General features: G+C 43.0%; 1 protein-coding gene across 1 annotated transcript in view; it reads left to right on the top strand.

The window, feature by feature from the left end:
* Positions 1 to 422: 422 nt before the first annotated feature.
* LOC136624664 (septin-4-like) overlaps positions 423 to 23,161 on the top strand; it is a 31,720-nt gene continuing 8,981 nt past the window's right edge. The window contains 10 exon segments of the mRNA XM_066598618.1: positions 423 to 452; positions 2,561 to 2,596; positions 3,430 to 3,523; positions 11,610 to 11,696; positions 12,065 to 12,188; positions 12,535 to 12,669; positions 14,849 to 14,966; positions 18,864 to 18,965; positions 19,171 to 19,267; positions 21,017 to 21,179. Coding sequence (XP_066454715.1) covers positions 423 to 452; positions 2,561 to 2,596; positions 3,430 to 3,523; positions 11,610 to 11,696; positions 12,065 to 12,188; positions 12,535 to 12,669; positions 14,849 to 14,966; positions 18,864 to 18,965; positions 19,171 to 19,267; positions 21,017 to 21,179 — 986 coding nt within the window.

Below are 23,161 nucleotides of genomic sequence, written 5' to 3'. Positions count from 1 at the left end.
TGTATTACATGCGTCTGTGCAACTGTGAGGCCAACCATGTATACTATATGGACACCTCAAGTCTGCCAGAGGAAGAGCCACTCTTTGGCTTTGGCCCTGATATCCATATGCACTAGAAAAGCAAAAATTCCCACTAGCTGTGCCAGCTTTAATGGGTCCGTTTTTAAAATGTTTGACCTCACTAAGGCCTAGTTCACATCTGCTTTGGAGGTTCTATTAGGAACTTCCCTCACAAATTTCGCTACAACTACTGAAAAAAAAAATAGTGCTGCATGATGTTTCTTTACTTCCAGTAAAATGCTGAACACCATGACGGAATCCCAACGGAACCCATTATAGTGAATGTGGTACATTAGGCACCGTTGGGGTCCAACATATAATGGAGCTGGAACTTCAATTACTTTCCTTGCTCTGCTCCTATAATGCAGTAAAATAGCAGACGTCGTAGCAGCGTGTTAATGCCAATGTGATTGAGGCCTAACTTAAAGGGTCTAGGATATTGATGACCTATCCTATTGATCAGTCTGCCAGTCTTTCATCTAGTTTGCCATTTTTGTTTTAAATTAAGGTTAATCCTGCAGAATACATCATTGTTACCATCATAGACCCTAGAACCCAGTCTTGCTTCATTCATTATTATGGTAAAACACTTCAATACCAGGAAACATTAGGTGGGATCTGTGCCCATACTAGATTACAGTCTACAAGGATTGGAAATAGAGAAGAAGGAGGAGGTTCTGAAATGTCTCTAAATGATTGGTAACAACTTGCACTTTGTTTATTAGTACAGTAGGTGTTATTGATGTAAAGGTCTTGATGACAGATTATGTTACTTGATAACTACTTGTGTTACAGTTGCAATCTAAATTATTCATCCCCCATTGCAAATTAGGTTAATTTGCCGAAATTCTAAACTTTCAGAGGTTTGCAAAGAAAACAATCAAACAAGAACAATTTAAATAGCTCGACACAACTAATATCACAAGAGGTTTCTCCAAATTCAACACAAAAGGCCATTTTTAATTATTACTGCAGTCTCAGGATTATTCAACCCCTTTATGATAAGCATCATTAGTACTTAGTAGAGCGCCTTTTTTTATAATAACTTGGTGCAAATGTGATGACTAGCCAGCCACCAAATTGTGACGGTGTCCCTGAGACATCTTAGTCCATTCTTAATGGGCAATGGCTTCCAGGTTCTGCCACACTTGACAGCTGGAGAGGATCGAGGACTTAACAGACTTGTTTGATCTAAGAGAGAAATGTAAGAATGTAGGATTTAATAGTGAGACAACTAGAGATGAGCGAACGTGTTCGGCTCCGCCCCTTTTCGCCCGAGCACCGAACTTTGCGAGCAATTCCGTGCTCGGGCGAAAAAAGTTCGGGGGTCGCCGTGGCAGCGCGGGGGGGTGCGGCGGGGAGTGGGGGGGAGAGGGAGAGAGAGAGGGCTCCCCCCTGTTCCCCGCTGCTGCCGCCCGCGCCGCCGCGCCTCTCCCCGCCCCCCGGCGCCGGCCGAATCTTTACGCGCGGACACTGAAGTCCTCGGTAAAGCCGGTGTCTGGGTGCGTAAGTGTTCGTTTAGAACACGTTCGCTCATCTCTAGAGACAACCCCTTTAAGGTCAAATTTAAAGGGAATCTGTCACCTCGGAACAGCACCATAATCTAAGTTATGGTGCTGTTTGGGAAAGTGATAGGAAGTATGTATTCCCCACCTCCCCACCCCTCTCCCCCCACTGTTTATCGGTAAAGTCTGTGCATGGTCTGAAAATTTGACTCTTTTCAGATTGCTGTACACGCACTCTCCCATAGAAGTCTATGGGACTTAGTCCATGGTGCTGTTCCAAGGTGACAGGTTCCCCTTAAAAATGACTGTTCCATTTAGGTTACATCCAGTCTCTAATTACTCCTATATGAAACTCCCAAAGATCCAGAAAAATCTAATCTATAGTGCTGTTTGGCAGAGTCATACGCTAGAACTCCATGAGAATACTGCTAAATAGCACCATAAATCTTAGCTCTCTGAACTCCTAGGAGTATGAATAGGATGTCAGAAATGGGATTGTAGCAATTAAATCTGAATTTTCAGGCATTGTTATGAGAAAGGCTTTAGTAATTGAATTTAATGTTTACTGTTGTTTTCTATGTCTCCCTGTCAGATCCGAAATTTTCTGCGTAATGACTCAGAAGAAGAAGTGAAAGAGATAACCCATACATTTCCTAGAGAAAGTAACAAGAGAGCACAAGAGAAAAGGGAGCTATTCCATATACCACAGCAACAAGCAACTACCCAAAGACAGCAAGAAGACGAAAGGCTTCACCCGAGGAAAGCACAAGAAGACGAAGAACATCTTAGACAACAGCATCAAGAAGACGAGCAGCTGCTTAAAGATCACGACGAAGAGAGTCTTGTTAAGGAGCATCAAGAAGAAGAAGAGAGGCTCCGTAGAGAGCATCAGGAAGAAAAGCTCCGCAGAGAGCGGTGTGAAGAGGATGAAAAGCTCCGCAGGGAGCAGCAACGTGAAGAGGAGGAAAGACTCCATAGACAATATCAGGAAGAAGCTCTTCGACGAGAGCAACAAGAAGAGGAGAGACAACGCAGAGATCACCAACAAGAAATAAGGTTACATTGCGAGCAACAAGAAGAAAACCTATACATAGACCATCAAGGGGAAAAGCTTTGGTGGGAGCAAGAAACTGAAAGGCACAATAGTGATCAACAGAAATATTACAGGGAGCAGAACGTAGAACACTTATGCAATGATGCCATGCAGTCCCATCTAGAGCCTGAGCTATTTTCTGTCAGGCATATTAAGGAGAACAATGATGAGGGAGAAGATACAAGCCAGACCCTTCCTGTCTTGCCTCCAGGTTGGGGATGTCCACCTCTGGTACCACCTCCAAGTCCTTCTAGACCTAAAAGCCCATGGGGAAAACTGGACCCCTATGACTCCAGTGAGGTACAAAATGATCACTCACGATTACTTTTATTTCTTGAATTAACATTTTTCTTTTTTATACCAGTAAGATGCTTACACACACTTCATCAATTGCCACAGTCATTCTCTTCACGAATGGGAGCAATTTAGGTACCCTAGAGCGAGAGCCAAATTTACCTGAACTGGCTCTTCCTGGTGTCTTTAGCAGAATACAGGTGCTATGTACAGCCATAACCGGGTCCATATTTTGTTGACAGCACTAAGAAGAACCAATGGGTGTGATTCTGCTTTCCTCACTTCTGCTCTCTCCTACTTCCCGAATTCCTCCTGCTTTTAAAGCATTCGATTGGTAAAATGCTGTATGAGCATAATAGGGATTTCTGGATATTAAAACCAGATATATTTTATATAAGGATGTTTTATGCAATTAAATGAAGTACTAGTCTTCCCATGTATGTACTCTAGTCACTTACTTGTCATTCTCGTATGTAGGAGGACAGAGAATATGTTGGATTTGCAACCCTCCCCAACCAAGTTCATAGAAAGTATGTGAAGAAAGGCTTTGAATTCACTCTCATGGTTGCAGGTAATGAGAAAAACGGAAAGAAATAAAATGTGCGGACTGTCTGTATAAACTTCAAAATATTGGTATATAGCATAACATATTAATAATATGGCACAACTGAGTTATTACTGTATACCAAATATATGCTAAATATGGAGCTCAAACAGCAGATGTGGTCCTTAGCTTTTTATCTAAAGGGTCAAAATGAATTTAGGTCTCAACACATCAGAATACTCAACTGAGAAGTCCACACACCTAAACAAAAAAATAGGAAAGGAATTTGATAGGAAAAGGTGGTGTTACATTTGTGCAGGGCTTATACTGCATGCCTACATGAGTGTATATGAAATGTCCTAAAAGAGGGCCTGCATGGGCGCACACCTTGTGTCCTGTCAGAACATGATAAACAAGAATAGGCAATGCATTCGGAAAGTCTTCATACCCTTTCACTTTTTTTTACATTTTGTTATGTTGTAGCATTGTACAAATTTAAGAAAAATTCAAGTTTTCCCCCAACATTCTCCACTCATTACCTTATAATAACAGTGAAAACAGAATGTTAGAAATATTTGTAATATTTTTTTTATTAAAAACTAACATTCTACGTTGACATAAGTATTTAGACCCTTTGGTATGATACTGGAAATTTAGCTCTAGTGGACTCCCATTTCTCTTGATCATTTTTGAGATGTTTCTACACCTTGGTCGGAGTCCACATGTAGTAAATTTAAATGACTGGACATAATTTTGAAAAACACACCCTTGTCTATATAAGGTCTGACAGCTCACAATGCATATCAGAGTCAAAAGCAAGCCGTGAGGAGGAAATACCTGCCTGTAGAGCTCAGAGACAGGATTGTGGGTAGGCAGAAATCTGAGAAGGCTATAAAACCATTCCCCTGCACTAAAAGTTCCCAAGAGCACAGTGGCTGCTGTAATTCTTAAATGGAAGAGATTTAGAAAACCAGGATTCTTCCGAGAGCTGGCCAACCCATCAAACTAAGCTGAGCACCAAAGATCTGTGTGCAGATAGGAGAACCTTCGAGAAGGTCAACCATCACTGCAGCACTCCACCAGTCTGGGTTTTATAGCAGGATAGCCAGAAAGAAGCCACTCCTTAGTAAAAGGCACATGAAAGCCTGCATTGAGTTTGCCAAATAGCAGCTAAGAGACTTTCAGACTGCAAGAAACAGAATTCTTTGTGGTGATGAAACCAAGACTGAACTTTTTGACCTCAATTCTAAGCATTATGTCTGGAGCAAACCAGGCACTGCTCCTCACCTGCCCAATACCAATCCCTAGAGTGAAGCATGGTGGTGGCAGCATTATGCTGTAGGGGTGTTTTTCAGCAGCTAGGACAAGGAGACTGGTCAGTTTTGATGGAAAGCTGAATGGAGCAAAGTACAGAGATATTTTTAATGAAAACCTAATGCAGAGAACAAGGGACCTCAGACTGGGCAGAAGGTTCACCTTCCAACAAGACAATGACCCTAAACATACAGGCAAGACAACACAAGAGTGGCTTAGGGACAACTGTGAATGTTCTTGAGTGGCCCAGCCAGAGCCCTGACTTGAACCGAATCGAACATCTCTGGAGAGACCTGAAAATGATCGTCCACAGACAGAAGAACCCCATCCAACCTGACAGAGCTTGAGAGGATCGGCAGAAAATCCCCAAATCCAGGTGTGCAAACCTTGTGGCGTCATACCCAAAAGGACTGGAGGCTGTAATCGCTGCCAAAAGGGCTTCAACTAAGTACTGAGTACAGGGTGTGAATACTTATGTCAATGCAAAATGTTAGTTTTTCATTTTCAAATAATTTTGAAGATTCTGTGTTTCATTGTGGGGTATTCAGGGCAGAATGATGGGGATAAACTTAATTTTTTTTTCATTTGCACAAAGTCACAACATAATAAAATGTAAAAAAAGTGAAAGAGTCTGAAGACTTTTCAACTGTATTGTACCGACACATATACATTTTATTAATATATAAACAGAAATTACAATATATGACATCAGGGGAACACCAACAAGGCATCTGACCCTGGCCTTACAGGGAGACCTGCCTACAAGTGAAGTAATCGTCCCTATAGGGATGGCCCCATGTCAGAAAACTAGGGCGGCTCTGTCTCTTGTTAGGTGGCAGAAGGAAGCAGTGGCACAGATGTCACACATTATAAAGCCACACAAAACAGCGAGCAAGATCTTACAAAACTCCAGCTTATAGTAGATGAGCAAAAAGACTTACGCAAATCAGAAACAGGTAGTGCAGACAAGCCGCAAACCTCTTCAGAGGAGAGTCTGCAAACAACAATACACCAAAGTATAGACCACAAGTCAAATAGCACATAGTTCCGGTGTCTGACCGCCAATCGGATGGAGTTCAGACAGGATAGGATTCAGATGTCTGACAACCCATTGGATGGAGTTCAAACAGGATCGGGTACAGACATCCAATAACCCTCGAATGGAAGGAACAGACAAGAATGGGTTCAAACATAGCAGTCAGACATCACCCATTTGACTGGATACAAACTTACTCCTCAGACTGAATACAGACATAAGCAGTCAGGCAATAATCTCATGACTGGACTCAGAATATACTTAAGACACTGGCAGTCAGCCATCAGAACAAAAAGTAGAGATGGAGGGGAGCTGCTACCGTTAAAAAAATTCCATTCTTTATTGAATAAAAAAAAGCATACAACTCACAGGTTCGCGCTGAACGCGTTTCGGCTATGGTAGCCTTTGTCAACAGCTATGAGGTATGGAATACACAAGACATTTATAGACCAAATACAAATTAAAATCAAAGAAGCAATACCTGTGTGTGCTAGCTTGTCAGGAGGAGAAATGGCTGAGGAATGGTCTGGAGGGTGTGTTCAAGAGCTAATTACACCACATGTTACAACCAGCATACAGAGATTTGTGGCAAAGGGGTTCAAAACAGACAAATAGAGAAACAAGTATGCATGTGGATATCTGGAAAACAATACTTGAATACATCTGCATAGCGATAAATAAGTAGAAATTCTGAGGGGAAAAAAGAGTCTGGAAGACAAAAAATCCCAACAAAGCAAAGCAAAAATCCAAATAAAGAAAAAAAAAAACCTAGAGTATATGCTCTTAGATTTCCCAGATATATAGTTACACAATCTATCTCTGCATAGCAATAAAACGACTGCAGGGTATATAAGTTCACCAAAATCTACAGAGCAGAAATCAAGAAGAAAAAAGCAAAGAAAAAAAAAAAATTTTTTTTGAATACATGCTCCTAGATTTCCTAGATATATAGTTGCACAAGCTATTTCTGCATAATAATAAAGTGATTGCAGGGTATATAAATTCACCAAAATCTACAGAGTAGAAGTTAAAAGAAAAAAAAAAACTGAAAAAAAAACATATATATATATACCTTTTCTTTTTTCTTTTCCTCTCCCCTTCCTATTTTTTAATAAACACAGAATAAATCCGTTCTATAATTCATACCAAATGGAAATCTAGTATTTAGTTCCAAAATCCAATACGCTTCCCTACGGAGAATATCCTTCATTTCCACTTTTTGTTTCCTATTTTTCCAAACTCTGTCTATACCCAAACATGAGAAATTTTTTGTTTCACCACCATGTTTTAGGATAAAGTGATTTGCAACCCCTGATTTTCCTAATAGATTTTTTTGGATGTCCCTCAGATGTTCTGCTATTCTGGTATGTAATCTCCTAGAGGTACATCCCACATAGAGTAGATTACATAGGGTGCATACTACTATATAGATTATTCCACTAGTTTTGCAGTTAATAAAACTATTGATTTTGTATTTTTTGTTGTTCTGTGGGTTATTAAATTCCCTAGATTTATTAAGGGTGTACTGACAACAACCACAACGTGGGGCAGCACATTTAAAGAATCCATTAATATTGCCCCGATTCTCCACGGCCAGCCTATCTATTCGATAGGGCTGACCTGCGGAGATTCGGCGGCGGTTCCTGCTCCTGGGCAGCGGCTCCCGCGGCGGAGCTTCGCTGCAGGATACCGCATCGCCCGTGGACAGGGGGCCTAAAAGTTGAAGGTTTTACATTTTCTAGTTACTGAATTATTCTGAATAGGTGGAACATTTGTACTTTAACATACCATGAAGTTTTGACATACCAAAGATCTGTGCTGTCTGGAGTTTTAAATATTGAGCCTAGAGCAAATTTCTGACTACCAAAAAAAAGAAAGAATGCACAAATAGTAGCTCATTTCTCTCTTCAAATACCTAAGAAGAGAAACAAAAATGACAGAATGATGATAATAATAAAAAAGTTTCCTTAATATTTATTAATATTCTTCAATATTATTAAACCAGATTAACCCATTCGTTGCTTAAATGTACACATGAATATTTCAGGAGCACACTGCTGCAGGTGTTGAGCTGGCTGGCTGATGGTGTGGAGTTCTCCAGCCAATTAACACCAGTCTGTGCATATAAATACCAGCCCCTCTTTGTAGATGGTGCTGATCATTTATCCATTTTAGCTATTTTTTCCTCCCTGAACTCTGGTGCTTGGTGTCATGCATGTTCTGCTCTGGTGTTGCTTGCTTGCTTAAGGTTCTAGGTGAGATTCCGTTTGTTGGTGTAAACAGTTACCCGTTCAGTGTGTATGTTCCTTGGGAACGGTGTCCTGTTCAGTGCACATGTTGTATATCAGCCAGGCCCCTAGGTTCCAGCATGGGGCCGTCCCTATTGGGATGATCACCCTGCTTGTAGGCAGGACTCCGGGGAAATTGTCTTGTTAGAGTAGGAACCCACGAGACAACAAGGACCTAGGGGCCTGGCTTGCCATAGATGGAATACAACATATACACTGAACAGGACACCGTTCACACGCACAAACAGATAAGGAACATACACCCTTTTCGTAAAATTCGAGAGCTCTACTTGAGTAATGAACCCCATTGACTACAATGGGAGACTCAAGCATTTTTGTATGTCGCCTGCCAGGTCCCGAGCTTTTTTGGGGGGGTGTCTCTCTCTCTCTCTCGCCTCCCTGCCAGCCAAAAGATTTGCCATGCGCGATGCGGCGGGGAGGTGGCAAAACAGGCATGTCACAGTGGAGAGCAGCCAAAAACAGGGGCGGGGTCGAACACGGCGTGATGCTCGTTCGAGTAACGAGCACCATCGAGTATGCTAATACTCGAACGAGCATCAAGCTCAGCAGAGTACGTTCTCTCAACTCTAGTCTTTACTTGGGCAGTGCCACTCCAACCTCTCCCCGCCCGCATCATCTTCAGTGATATCCCTCTCTCCATACACAAACAGGGAAAGAACTGTCAGTCTTGGCCACCAAAGCAGGTAGAGGCCAGCACAGCGCCACCCTGTGACTTGGGGTACTATTCAGCATCAAACTTCATAGTATGTTTGTTCCAAAACATTGCAGCATTTCACAATAGGACATAAGTGGACGCACATACTTATTCTCGGTTCATGCCTCTCATGTCCTGGTGACAGATTCCCTTTAAGCATTTCAAAGAGTCAAAGCATTTTGTTTCCAGCATGTTAGAAAGTTTCCCTGTGACTATACAGAGAGTTTCCCTCTCGGGCACACTAGTGACTAGAGATGAGCGAGCATACTCGTCCGAGCTTGATACTCGTTCGAGTATTAGGGTGTTCAAGATGCTCGTTACTCGAGACGAGTACCACGCGATGTTCGAGTTACTTTCATTTTCTTCCCTGAGAAATTTGCGCGCTTTTCTGGCCAATAGAAAGACAGGGAAGGCATTACAACTTCCCCCTGCAACGTTCAAGCCCTATACCACCCCCCTACAGTGAGTGGCTGGCGAGATTAGGTGTCACCCGAGTATTAAAATCTGCCCTCCCACGGCTCGCCACAGATGCCTTCTGACATAAATCAGGGAAAGTGCTGCTGCTGGTGCTGCTGCTATAAGAGCGTTAGGAGTTATTTTAGGCTTCAAGAACCCCAACGGTCCTTCTTAGGCCATAGAAATCGCAGATCGCACCTATGTGCGATCTGCGATTCCTGTTCTCTTCTCTATATGCGCTCAATGGGGCCGGCGGCAGCAGCGCCGACCCCATTGAGAACATATAGAAGACAAATCATTCTTCTCTGCCACAGCTGTAACAGCTGTGGCAGAGAAGAACGATGTTTGCCCATTGAATTCAATGGAGCCGGCAATACAGCAGGTTCCACTGAAAGCAGTGGGCTGCCGGCGATCGCAGGATGAATTGTCGGGAAGGGCTTAAATATATAAGCCCTTCCCTGCAATTCATCCAGAAATGTGTAAAAATAAAAATATATACCGTATATACCGGCGTATAAGGCGACGGGGCATATAAGACGACCCCCCAACTGTCACCTTATACGCCGGGAATACAGCGGAGCAAAGAATAAAAATCATTACTCACTTCTCCTGGCGTTCTGCGGCGCTGCTGCAGGCTGTTGCTCCCTCCTAGTCCCCGGCAGAGCATTGCTTTCTGGACACAGGGCTTGAAATCCCCGCCTCCAGAAAACACACGTGCCTTCAGCCAATCACAGCCAATGACAATGATGTCATTGAATGGCTGTGATTGGCTGAAGGGACGTGTGTTTTCTGGAGGCGGGGATTTCAAGCCCTGTGTCCAGAAAGCAATGCTCTGCCGGGGACCAGGAGGGAGCAACAGCCTGCAGCAGCGCCGCAGAACGCCAGGAGAAGTGAGTAATGATTTTTATTCTTTGCTCCGCTGTATTCCCGGCGTATAAGGTGACAGTTGGGGGGTCATCTTATATGCCCCGTCGCCTTATACGCCGGTATATACGGTATATATTTTTATTTTTACACATTTCTGGATGAATTGCAGGGAAGGGCTTATATATTTAAGCCCTTCCCGACAATTCATCCTGCGATCGCCGGCAGCCCATTGCTTTCAGTGGAACCTGCTGTATTGCCGGCTCCATTGAATTCAATGGGCTAACATCGTTCTTCTCTGCCACAGCTGTTACAGCTATGGCAGAGGAGAACGATCTTTATGCTGACAGTGGGGGGGGGGGGGGGGGCCCACTCTTGCCGCTATTGTGGCTAAATAGTGGGACCTGTGAGCTTGAGATGCAGCCCAACATGTAGCCCCCCGCCTGCCCTATCCGTTTCTGTGTTGTTCCCATCACTTTCTTGAATTGCCCAGATTTTCACAAATGAAAACCTTAGCAAGCATCGGCGATATACAAAAATGCTCGGGTCGCCCATTGACTTCAATGGTGTTCGTTACTCGAAACGAACCCTCGAGCATCGCGAAAAGTTCATCCTGAGTAACGAGCACCCGAGCATTTTGGTGTTCGCTCATCTCTACTAGTGACTAATTTATCATTTGATTTGTGCCAGTATTTTGCCATAAGAAATTTGCAAATTTTGGCACACATCATATTTGCACTAAAATTTGCAACTTTTTTTGTCAGTCACCAATTTTGAACAGTGGTAAGAAAAGTTAGTGGGGTTGAACAGCAGAGGGCATTGCCAGGAACTATGCATCAGATTGATTATTGCTAAAGATATCTTTAGGAAGAGCTCAAGATGAGCTGAATTTATTAAGAAGTATGTTCTGTTTAATCAACTGGGTGCATTTCCAATGAACTTCAGTTTAAAAGACTGGGGTACTGTGTAAAGCACCAGCCTTAGTAAATCTCTCCCTAGGGGTGTACCGACTAGGACAGGGGTGTAGCTAAAGGCTCATGGGCCCGGGTGCAAAAGTTTATCTTGGGGCCCCCCAACTCCTCTTAACCCCTTAACACAGAGGTGTAACTTGAAGCTCCTTGACCCCAATGCAAAACCTGTGACAGGGCCCACAACTATAATGTTTTAGTCATAGGACTGGGTTCCCTATATGGAGAAGAAAGGCCTTATGGGCCCCCTAAGGATCCTGGGCCCGGGTGCAACCGCATCCCCTGCATCCCTTATAGTTACGCCAGTGGACTAGGAAATGGCCAACTGGTTTTAATAGCATTAGAAATACCTTATGAAACTGCACTTGACTATATAATAAGTCAGCGGTGTGTCTTAGCAGACTACATGTACTGTAGGATATAGTCAACCTTGATGTAGAGGTTTCTGATTATCCTCTTTTTTTTTTCCTAGGTGAGTCCGGTTTGGGAAAGTCTACTCTTATAAATAGTCTTTTCTTGACAGATCTGTATCGGGGCCGTCAGCTCCCAAGCCCAGAAGGTACTTTTTTTGCAGGTTAAAAAATATGTATTGTATGATATGTATTGTAATAAGTAAAATGTCTTTATTATACAAAGTTATTTTATTTCCCTTCATCATAATTGTCCTTTCCTTAGCGTTTCCTTAGACCGTAATTATATCAAAACTCAATTTATAATGGGGCACCCACCTACCACGTGTTGTTTATAATACTGCTGTCCTCCTATGTGGAAGAAGGTCCTCTTAGGCTCCAAGTCTGACCCCTACCTCTGCGCCCCCTACAGCTACAATCCTTATTCTGTCATGCAGAGTTATTTTTTTACATTTCCTAATGACAACGTTTTATTACTGCCCCATCACATCTTTTGTATTTAACCCTTTATTCACAGAGCGTGTAACCCAGACCATAGAGATTGTGAAGCAGACAGTGGATATTCAGGAGAAGGGTGTCAGACTCCGTCTAACAGTAGTGGACACACCAGGCTATGGGGATGCCATAAACAACGAGGAGTGGTATGTATGCGCCTTTAGAGCCCATGTGGCTCTGATGTTGTATATAGTATTTTGACTCACCTATGTAGAAACATTAGTGCCTCGCCCCCTGTTGGCAGAAACCGTGAGTGTCATCAATCAGGGGTGCAGAGCTTGCTTCTTCTAGCCTTCTGATTGGCCAGATGGGAGTAATATTGGTGTTTTTGATCTGATATTAAGTAGGATATTTATAAATCCTGTGATGTCACATTTAATCACGTATAAGGATGTAATGGTGCTCACAAAGGCAGTGTGATTACATTTTTTCATGCACACCATAAAGTTGACATATGGATCCAGCTTTACACCCTACTTATGTGCCTTTCAGCTGGAAGCCAGTGGCTGATTACATTGACCAGCAATTTGAGCAATACTTCAGAGATGAGAGTGGCTTAAACCGCAAGAATCTCCAGGACACGCGTGTGCATTGCTGTCTGTACTTCCTATCGCCTCTGGGACACGGGTATGTGCCATACTGGAAAAAATATTTATTGATAGAATTAACCTAGTATTTAAAAAAATTTAAATCTTTGTTGCCCATAGCAACCAATCACAGTGTTGCTTTTATGTTACCTCAGCAATATAAGAAATTAAAGCTGCACTGTGATTGGTTGCTGTGAGCCACAAAGACATTTTCTTTCAGACAGCTTTCATAAGAGTGTGGTGCTGGGGTACTTTTCCGTGGACCACCCTGTAGATGCTATGGTGATGATGAGTGTGAGGCAAATAGTGTAGTTACATAATGTGTACACAGGAGGGCAGAGTTGTTTTGATAACAAACCGCCCCATATCAGGCTAAAATGTGTATGTGTATATATAGATAGATAGATAGATAGATAGATAGAAGAATTTAATCTGTGTCCTCCCTGCATTTCTCTATGTACAGATCACTGCTAATGTAAAGGAATGATCAGTAGCCACTAGGTCACTATAACGTGTGATTAGGGGCATAGCTAAAGGCTCTTGGGCCCTGGTGCAAAAGTTTATCTTGTGCCCCCTCAGTGCAACTTAACTTCAGAGTTCAAGGCTGCATCCCCTGTGCCACCTACTCAATCTCATTGTCTGTCTACTGTGCCACCCCTGCAATTGAATTGTGCACTCCCTGTGACATCCCTTCAATGTAATAGTGCATCCTCTGTGCCCCTGTCACTCCCACATAATCATGTAATTGTGCATTCCCTGTACTGCACCTGCAATGTATTAGTACGTCCCCTGTCCCCCAGCTCTACCCAAGTGATAGTGCTCTCTCTGTGCCCCTGCCATGTAATAGTGCTTCCTCTGTGCCCTTGTCACTCCCATATAATTATTTAATTGTGCATTCCCTGTACTGCTGATCCCCCTAATTGATACTACTCCCCCTGTGCCCATACCATGTAGTAGTGTGTCCTCTGTGGCCCTGCATCCCTAAGTGATATCCCTCCTTGCCCATGTCCCCCAGTAGCAGTCTCCTTGGACCCTCATTTGTCTGAGACCTTCACACCTTTATTCCATTATTCCTCTTATGGCGCTCTGCCGGGGTACAGCACTGTGTGCAGCCTGGATCCTTCTCCTCTGAGTCCACTATTCTGGCCTCTCAGAGCATGCTAGAGCAACCAAGGAGGAGGAGGATCCAGGTTACACACAGTACTGTGCGCAAGTGGTGCTCTATTCCACATGCAGAATTCCACAGTGGCATCCTGCACTGGCAGCGGCAGCGTCCGCACATACTTGCTTTTCTTTTCTTCAATCCGTACTGAGGATGGTCCGCACACCTCGCCGTCAGATATGCGTGGTACACTTTTTTTTTAACTCCTGCTTTTCCAGCGGCATCGTCTAGCAATGGCGCAAAATCCCTGACCTTTCCGTAATGTCAACTGCGAAAGGGTCGCGGATTGGACAGCATCCTTTGACTTCAATGCAAGCCGTCCGAGTGGAATCCACTCAAAAATGGAGCATACTGCGATTTTTCCTCTGCGAGCGGAAACCTCAATTGGTTTCTGCTCATGCATATGTAAAATCATTTTTCCTTAGCATGCTATGCGCAATACTTGCTGCGGAGTACGGGGGCGGTCACCCGCTCTGGATTCCGCAATGCAAATCCGCTTGTGTGCGTGAGGCCTTAACCCTTTCCAATCCACTGTCTGACGTCTGAAGACATTCTGATTGAAGGCTGTACAGCTGCGATGTCGGAAGACGTCTGGCATTGTATTCTTACTGTATATTACTGGCGCTCTGTTGTCGGGGGCCTCTCCAGCATGTCCCATACCGCAGTACTGGCTCTAGCCAGCAGGTGGCGCCATTGTATAATGGCAGAAAGAGAAAAACCCCTAGGAAACCCTGAATCCAAAATTGGATTCCAAAGGGTTAAAGTGTAACAGTCATTACAATTTTTTTTAATGTACAGAATAAGCTGATAAAACTAATTGCAAAATTGCTAAGAATCTCCTATTATGTACATTAAAAAATTGTAATGATAGTAACACTTTTAAACAAAACAAATAAAATATAAAATCAGTGAAATGAAAAAGCCCCCCCCCCCCAAATAAAGTAAGAAAAACTTGCTGACTAATAATAATTCAAATCCCCATTCTCCATTTCTCATTTACATCACTTTGTGTTTTATGTTATAGAATGCAATCTTTATTTTTCTATCTTTTTTTCAGATTGCGACCTCTAGACGTAGAATTCCTACGAGCGCTTCATGATAAAGTAAATATTGTTCCAATTCTGGGAAAAGCTGACAGTCTGACACCGAAAGAGCTCATTCAAAAAAAGGAAAGGGTGAGCGAGTAACACCAGAATACTTTGGAGTACATATATGGTACTGGGTCTGCACTTCTACCTGGTCATAGCTGTTGAGTCACCTAATAGGCTGACAATAGAATGAGAACCTGCATGTTATACAGTATTCTGGTTGGGTGACTATTTAGTGGGCATGGTAGGAGGTCACTACCTGTGCCAGAGGGGGAGGTGATGGTCACGGCGGCTATCACGGTTTATGCCCCTCTCCCACCTGGCTACACTGCAGTAAAATGGTGGGGGTTGATGGGAAGGGTTGGTCTCTGCTCTGTGATGTAATGTCTTGGTGTAGTTGAGTATCCCCCAGAGGAATAGAGTCAGGTGGGCTAGCAGTTAACTCATGATTATTCAGCATCCAGACGATGAAGAGTAAAGTCCCCTACAATCCAAGTCTCCAAAATCCCGTCCTGAAGGCAGTGGCTGTAAGTGCTGCTTGCAACGCACAAAACTCACATGAGATTTTTGCCTGTGTGCATGTAGCCTTAGGCTACATTCACACGGCCAAACAAGATATTGGGCCGAGAAGAAAATGTCAATGTTTTGTTCACTGAGCCACTTCGTTATTGCTTTTGCCTTGTGACATGGTGCTCTATCAGGCTGGAAAAGCATTGTTCCATCACCAAAGTGCTCCTGGATGGTTGGGAGAAGTTGCTCTTGGAAGATCCCATTCTTTATTCATGGCAGTGTTCTTAGGCTGTAAGTGAGCCCACTCCCTTGGATGAAAAGCACCCCACACATGAATGGCCTCAGGATGCTCTACTGTTGGCATGACCCAGGACTCATGCTAGCACTCAACTTTTCTTCTCTGGACTATCATTCTTCCAGACATACCAATTGTCTCAAGGGGCTTTGTCAGAGAAAATATCTCTACCCCAGTCTTCTGCAGTCCAATCATTGTACTTCCTGAAGAATGTCAGTCTATCTTAATATTTGTATTGGAGAGAAATGGCTTCTTTGCTGCCCTCTTTGTCACCAGACCAGCCTCTGAAAGCCTTCACCTCACGACTCCTGCCTGCTGCCACTCCTAAGTAAGCTGTGCGCTGGTGTTAAACTGATCACACAGCTAAATTGATCTCGTAGCTGCAGATTTTCCACTGCGGAAAGTCCACAGTGAATGTGCCACAGGTGAAGGCACCCCAAGTCTTTCTGCCTCCCACAGACTAGGCTCCAAGTTTGAATCCTGGCATAGACAAGAGAAGAGGCTGCAAATTCATTAAATAATTGGAGAGACATTCCCCAGCACTGTCAGACTGCCACGTGCCCAATGACCTGTCTTAGTGAAGGACGTAAGATCACATCTATGTCCTGTGTAGTTTTTCCTACTAATGTGCAAATAAGGGAGATGGAACAATACCTCTGCAGCACCACCTATTGGAAGGCCGCATTCCTGCAAATCAATGTCAGACCCTCTATACAAGTCTTTATAACAATGATTGAGAATTGAAAACCAAAAGCCAGAAAATCCTACACATACAGCTGTTTCGGCTTTACAGACTGTCTTGTGAAAGAGCTACTACATCGTGTAGATAATCATGTACAGACAGACTTTTTTTTAGTGTTTTTGCCCCTCATCAGTGTGCAGTAGATTACTGGTTGGGTGAGAGGCCTATTATGTGGGTCGTTAGGGGTAAAATGTCTCCTTAGAGAGAGCACCTAATAGGAGAGAGTAGACTTATAAGGTCATCCATGCTCCTCTGGGAAATGGGAAGATGGAACAATACCTCTACAGCGCCACCTATTAGAAGGCAGCATTCCTGCAAGTCAATGCCCTACCTGTTAACAGGCCTTGTAACAATGTAGGAAATGAGAGCCATGTACAGACAGCCTTTTTGGGGTTTTCTGCCCCTCGTAAAGCACATGTCTGATGTAAAACATCTCCTATACCTATTTTCTAATATACACACATAGAAAGGTCATCCTTACGTAATGCAGAATATGTCACTATACACGCCGGATTTTTCCTGTGCTGTGATATATATAAAGGTTAAGGCAAAGTGTTGGTAGTCACCTCCTTGCTGTGGCTCACCATGTTCTAATTCCTGCCTTGGTGATAAGATGTCACTGTCGCACTTTATGAGGCGACTCCACTGACATTTATATCTCATTATCTGAGAAAAAGTCATGGAATTATCATCCTCAGCGTGTGTTTAACAAGAACATTTATGGAGATTTTATCATTTATTCATAAAGAGCTTTTGCTGTATAACAGAGTACGAGAAAAGAGATACAGAAATTGTATAGTAAGCGCAGACCAATCAGGAATACAGGTACCGGAATAATCACATACATTTCAGGTAGGGGAATAAACTTGTTAGCGTGGGGTGGCAACTTCCCTACCTTCCGACAGATTGTCCATTCTCTACTGGTTGACTTTTTGTAAATGTTCAAAAACCCTCTTCAGTCCAAAAAGTTGTCAACGCAGTAAAGCAAAACACAATAAACCCAATACAGTAAAGTAAAAGACAGTAAATACAAAATAGTAAGGGTGGTTTCACATCTGCACTCAGAGTTCCGCTTTCCTGCTCCATTATGGGAGCAGGAAAGGGGAATCTCTGTGGCCAAACATCTCCGTCTTAGGATGAAACCAAACAGCGCCAGACGGATCACATTGACAGTAATGGGGTCTGTTCGCTTTACACCCAGCCAGGCATTAAGCCAGAAGAAAAAGTGCTGCATGCCACTCTTCTTCTTCCGGGATTTTGTGCCGGATCTGAGACGGAACCTCTGACAGGTGGTTCCAACGCAGATGTGAAACCGGCCAATAGTAGACAAACAAGAGGGGGTTGGAGGGAGATGTAGCTTCAGTTTTTTTCTGTCAGTAAGGAGGCAAGAGAAACTGTTAGAATAGTCCTGAAGTTATTAATTTATGTAATACCTAGAGATGTACTGTACTTTGAATGTTTTTGAGCTTCAATGCAAATGTTTGCCTGGGTCAAACAACACTGACCTGATCCTAAGCAGCTTTCCACCATATATAATGATATTACATAGTAGGTAGAAAATAATAGTTAGTATTTTATAGATATTCTATAACAACAATTAATTTAACTTGAGCATGTTAACTTTTTGTGACAAGTTGTCTTATTGTTAAATCATTGAAAAGCTAGTGAACGGGCACATAAACTGTGGTAGAGAAGGTTTTCTTCATACATTAAGTCTCAAGTTAAACTTTGCTACATCAGTATTTACAATGTAATTCCATCAGTATTCCCATAAACCAGCTGTGTACATAGAGATGAAAGGGCCCCATAGTAAAGATTAACAAGAGGCCCCTTTCTGGTGCTGGTTAACACCATCACCCCTAAACCATTGGAATGGAAGGGCTTAATGCTTGTTTGCTGTTAGCTCTAGAGATGAGCAAACGTGCTCGTTTAGAGCAATTACTCGAACAAGCAGCGCTTTTTTCGAGTAACTGCCTACTCGGGCGAAAAGATTCGGGGGGCGCTGGGGTGGAGCAGAGGGAAACGGGGAACAAGGGGAGCTCTCACCCCCGGCGCCCCCCGAATCGTTTCACCTGATTAGGCAGTTACTCGAAAAAAGCGATACTCGTTGGAGTAATTGCTCTAAACGAGCACGTTCGATCAACTCTAGCTCTTTACCATGATCTTGGGGGTAGTTTCCCACGCTCTTGTGTATAGGAGCTGTAAAAAGATTAGTTTACCAATACCCATTAAAATGAGGATGCAGTCCATTTGGTCTAGCCCCTCTCTCTCCAGGGGCCCCAGAACACCCACATCATGGTTCACCTGTAATATAATCAATCCAGCTTTGACCTGAGCGCCTACTGTTTGTGCATATCTACAAATTCATCTATTTTTAATTCCAGATTAAATATACTTTATGTTAGTAATCCTTTGACCTCAGCCTCTTTCTCCATAGATACGTGACGAACTAGATCATTATGGGATTCGAATTTATCAGTTTCCAGAATGTGACTCTGATCAAGATGAAGAATTTAAGAGTCAAGATATGGAACTCAAGGTAACACCAATAGTCTGTCAATACCTGAAGTAACACCTTCATTATCTTTTAGTACATGAATGCTGCCAAGTTGTTGCATTGCCATTGAATAAAAGTAGGGCAAAGTAATGCGCCCAGAGCTTGTACCTGCAGAGAACACAAAGCTGGCGGGTGCAATGAAGATGCAATGACTAACCTCTAATGACATTTACCTGTTCCATTTCAGAGAAGCATCCCTTTCGCTGTGATTGGTTCTAATACCATTGTGGAAAAAAATGGAAAACGTGTCCGGGGCCGTCTGTATCCTTGGGGAGTTGTAGAAGGTAAGTGTCATCGCTTTTCATTCTTTTCATTTAAACTGGTATGAAAACTTTTAAGTGATGTGAAAGAAATGCTCCCATTAAAGGGGTTGTCTTACTGCAATAAAAGTTTTTAAAACTAGGTCCAACCCTGTTAACATAATAAAACCAACAGAGCTTACCCCTTCTGAGACGGGGCGATTCAGCGCTGCAGCCCCATGGTCCTCATGGTCATTATTTAGGAACAGGTACCACATAACTGTTGCAGCTAATCAGAGGCCATAGTGGTCAGATAATGTCCATACACAACGGGTATCGACTGTCGACAACCAACACCTGCCTACAACAGCCACAATCAGAGATATCTCCAATCACAGCTGTTAACCCTTTAAGTGCCACTGTCAGTTCTGACAGAGATATTTAAATGGAGCGATCAGGATGGAAACAGTCCCAGACACCCTCCATGATGAGATGGCAGGGTGCTGTTTGGGTGCCATGGTATCTTCAATGGAAGCCTTCCCTGCGGGATCCGCAGAAAAGTGGAGCATGCATGCAGGGGAAAAAAAAGAATCATATCCGCATGCTTTAAATTGTTTTGCGGATGCTAATGCATCCCTATGGGCGGCTTGATTTGCTGGTGCCCCGTGCAGGTTCCACAAATCAAATCCGCCCTTGGACATTGGGCCTTAAGGTTTTAAATCTAACAAATGGTCAATCCTCCATAAGAGCTAGCGACAAAATACAGAGTATAGTAACCCTACCTACATAGCTAGACTACAACTAAATGACTGGCAGCACAAGGCAAGTATAATAACTCTGCCTAACCAATCAAGTCCTCTATGGAGACTAAAAAAAGAAAAGTAAGAATCAAGTAAAATAAAGATTTTTTTTTAATTATTAAAACAAAACTATAAAAATTAGAAGAAAAAAACTTTCCCCAGTTGTCGCATTAAAAAGTAAAACATATTAAAGACATTAAAATGGGTATCGCTGCATCCCTAAAAGACCAATTTATTAAAATATCATATTACTAATCTGACACAGTGAATGCCTTCTGAAAAAAATACACAATGCCAGAATTGCCCTTTTTACTTCACTCCATCTCTAAAAAAAATTGAATAAAAAAAAATAAAAGTCATCTATTATGTACCCCAAAAAGGTACCAATAAAAACTACAGGTCATCTGGCGAAAATTGAGCCCTTGCACAGAGCAGGCAACGATACAATAAAAAAGTTATGGGGGTCAAAGATGGTGGAAGAAAGCAACTTTTTTTAATTAGTACCATATAAACATGGCATTTTCTCAGCACTATGAATGTCATAAAAACACCCCCACCATAAAAAAATGGCACAATTGCATTTTTTTGCCATTTTGCGCTACTTAAACATTTTGAAGAGTTTCCCAATACATTATTAAATGGTACCATTGACAAATACAACTCGTCCCGCAACAAAACATGCAGTTATGTGTCCAGAAAAACAAAAAAGGTTATGATGGGGAGATGAAAAAGAAAAAACAAAAAGAGCTGCCGCGGGAAGGGGTTACGGTTTCTGGGATTGGTTATTGTCATTTTAGTAGTCACATTTTATTTTATTTTTGCTACTTTTCGGGGATCGCCACTGGGCTCCTTTATAAATGCCTGAACTGCGACTATAACCTTCCTAAACGTGATAATCATCCTGTTCTCCACTCATGTTCTAACCAACACTTCCGTAAATCAGGACAACCCGCTGCCATGAGCGCATGTTCTAACGCTCTAATATTTTTCCTAGTGGAGAATGAGCAGCACTGTGACTTTGTCAAGCTGCGCACAATGCTGGTCCGTACTCACATGCAAGACCTGAAGGACGTGACCAGAGAAACCCACTATGAAAACTACCGGGCGCAGTGCATTCAGAGCCTGACACAACGGGTGGTGAGGGAACGGAATCGCAAGTAAGTGCATGTACAACATTGTCCATCGGGAACTAATTCTGCTATAAGACCACCACTATTAAGATATTATACTGTATATTAGCTTCTGTTGCCCCCTACTGGAATAACAACATGAACACATGAAATAAGTCACTAAACAGAGGCTGTCCTTCTATATATTGCCTGTAATACTGCTCTCAGAGAATAGAATATTTGCTAATGTTAGTCTACGACTTTTGGAGTATCTACAGCATACATGCCAACACAAGGCCCGTGGGGCAAACCCGGCCCGCCACTTCATTTTGCTGTGCAGCAAACTAACAGGCACTCCACTCACCCAGCCTGCAGCAGCGGTCCCAGGGCTTCAGTGCAGAGTCTGTGACTGCTCATGTCTTCCCCCCCAATGTTTGTGTTCGCGGTCCTGTAGCTTATTGGTCACAGACTCTGTGGCGGCTGCCGCCAGATCGGATCTGCGGGCTGGCTGAGTGGAGTACTTGTAGGGATGCTGCCCGGCCATAGGCTTATAGGGGAATCAGTATTACTACTGGGGCCACCAATACAGGGGACACTTAATGTTGGGGCCACTACAAACATCATTGTTACTACTGGGACTTCTATGGGGGGTCACGATTGCTTCTTGGGCCACTATGAAAGACACTTACTACTGTCGCCACTATGGGATTTACTATTATTACTATGGCCACTATGGGGACCCTATTGCTACTGGGGCCACTATGAAGGACATTATTACTACTGTGGCCATTATGGGGTTCACTATTATTACTGTGGCCACTATGGGGGACCCAATTACTACTGGGGCCACTATGGCGGTCACTGTTATAACAAGGGTCACTATAGGGGACTCTATCACTACTGCAGCCACTATGAGGGTCACTATTACTACTGGGGCCTCTATGGGGGTCACTATTACTACTGTGGACACTATGGGGTTCACTATTATTACTGTAGCCACTATAGAGGACCTTATTACTACTGGGGCCACAATGGGCGGTCACTATTATTACTGATGTCACTATGGGAGTCGCTATTACTACTGGGGCAGTATTACTGCTGTGGCCATTATGGCAGTGACTATTACTACTGGGGCCACTATGGAGGGGGGGTCACTATTATTACTGGGGCCACTATGGAGGGGGGTCACTACTATTACTGGGGTCACTATGGGGGTCACTATTACTACTGGGGCCTCTATGAGGGTCACTATTACTACTGTGGACACTATGGGGCTCACTATGATTACTGTAGCCACTATGGTGGACCTTATTACTACTGGGGCCACTATGGGCGGTCACTATTATTACTGAGGTCACTATGGGAGTCGCTATTACCACTGGAGCAATATCACTGCTGTGGCCATTATGGCAGTGACTATTACTACTGGGGCCACTATGGAGGGGGGTCACTATTATTACTGGGGCCACTATGGAGGGGGGTCACTATTATTACTGGGGTCACTATGGGGGTTACTATTACTATACAGTCTTACAACAACAATCAACCCGTTTAAGAAAATCATACGGCTGATGTGGCCCTTAGTGAAAATGAGTTTTGGGACCCCTGATCTACAGGAAACACTGTGAATACAGTCCCCACAGTATGATGATACATAAATAATGATTTTACACTGCCTCACATAGAAAATGAAGAAATCGTTAGAGAATTAAGTTCTGAACTATCACTTTTAATTTTATACAATTACATATCTCCTATGGCCCAATAAAGAGGATTATCAGTAAGTAGTGGGGTCATCATTTTAGGTGACACAGTCATTAACGTGACATTGCATTGATTCAAAAACTGCTTGAATATTGTCCTAAAGTAGTGTTGACTATGTCCATAATCTGCGGTTAATCTTTATTATGAGGCTGTGGGAGAGAATTCTTAGAGACTTCTTTACTACTTAAACCCTTTGTGTCAAACATACAGCTATATCCATCCTAAGTGCATATAAAATAATCTAAATTTGGTTTCACTGTAAACGT

Source organism: Eleutherodactylus coqui, chromosome 4, assembly GCF_035609145.1.
Source record: "Eleutherodactylus coqui strain aEleCoq1 chromosome 4, aEleCoq1.hap1, whole genome shotgun sequence".
NCBI lineage: Eukaryota > Metazoa > Chordata > Amphibia > Anura > Eleutherodactylidae > Eleutherodactylus > Eleutherodactylus coqui.
This window is presented reverse-complemented; position numbering and strand designations above follow the sequence as displayed.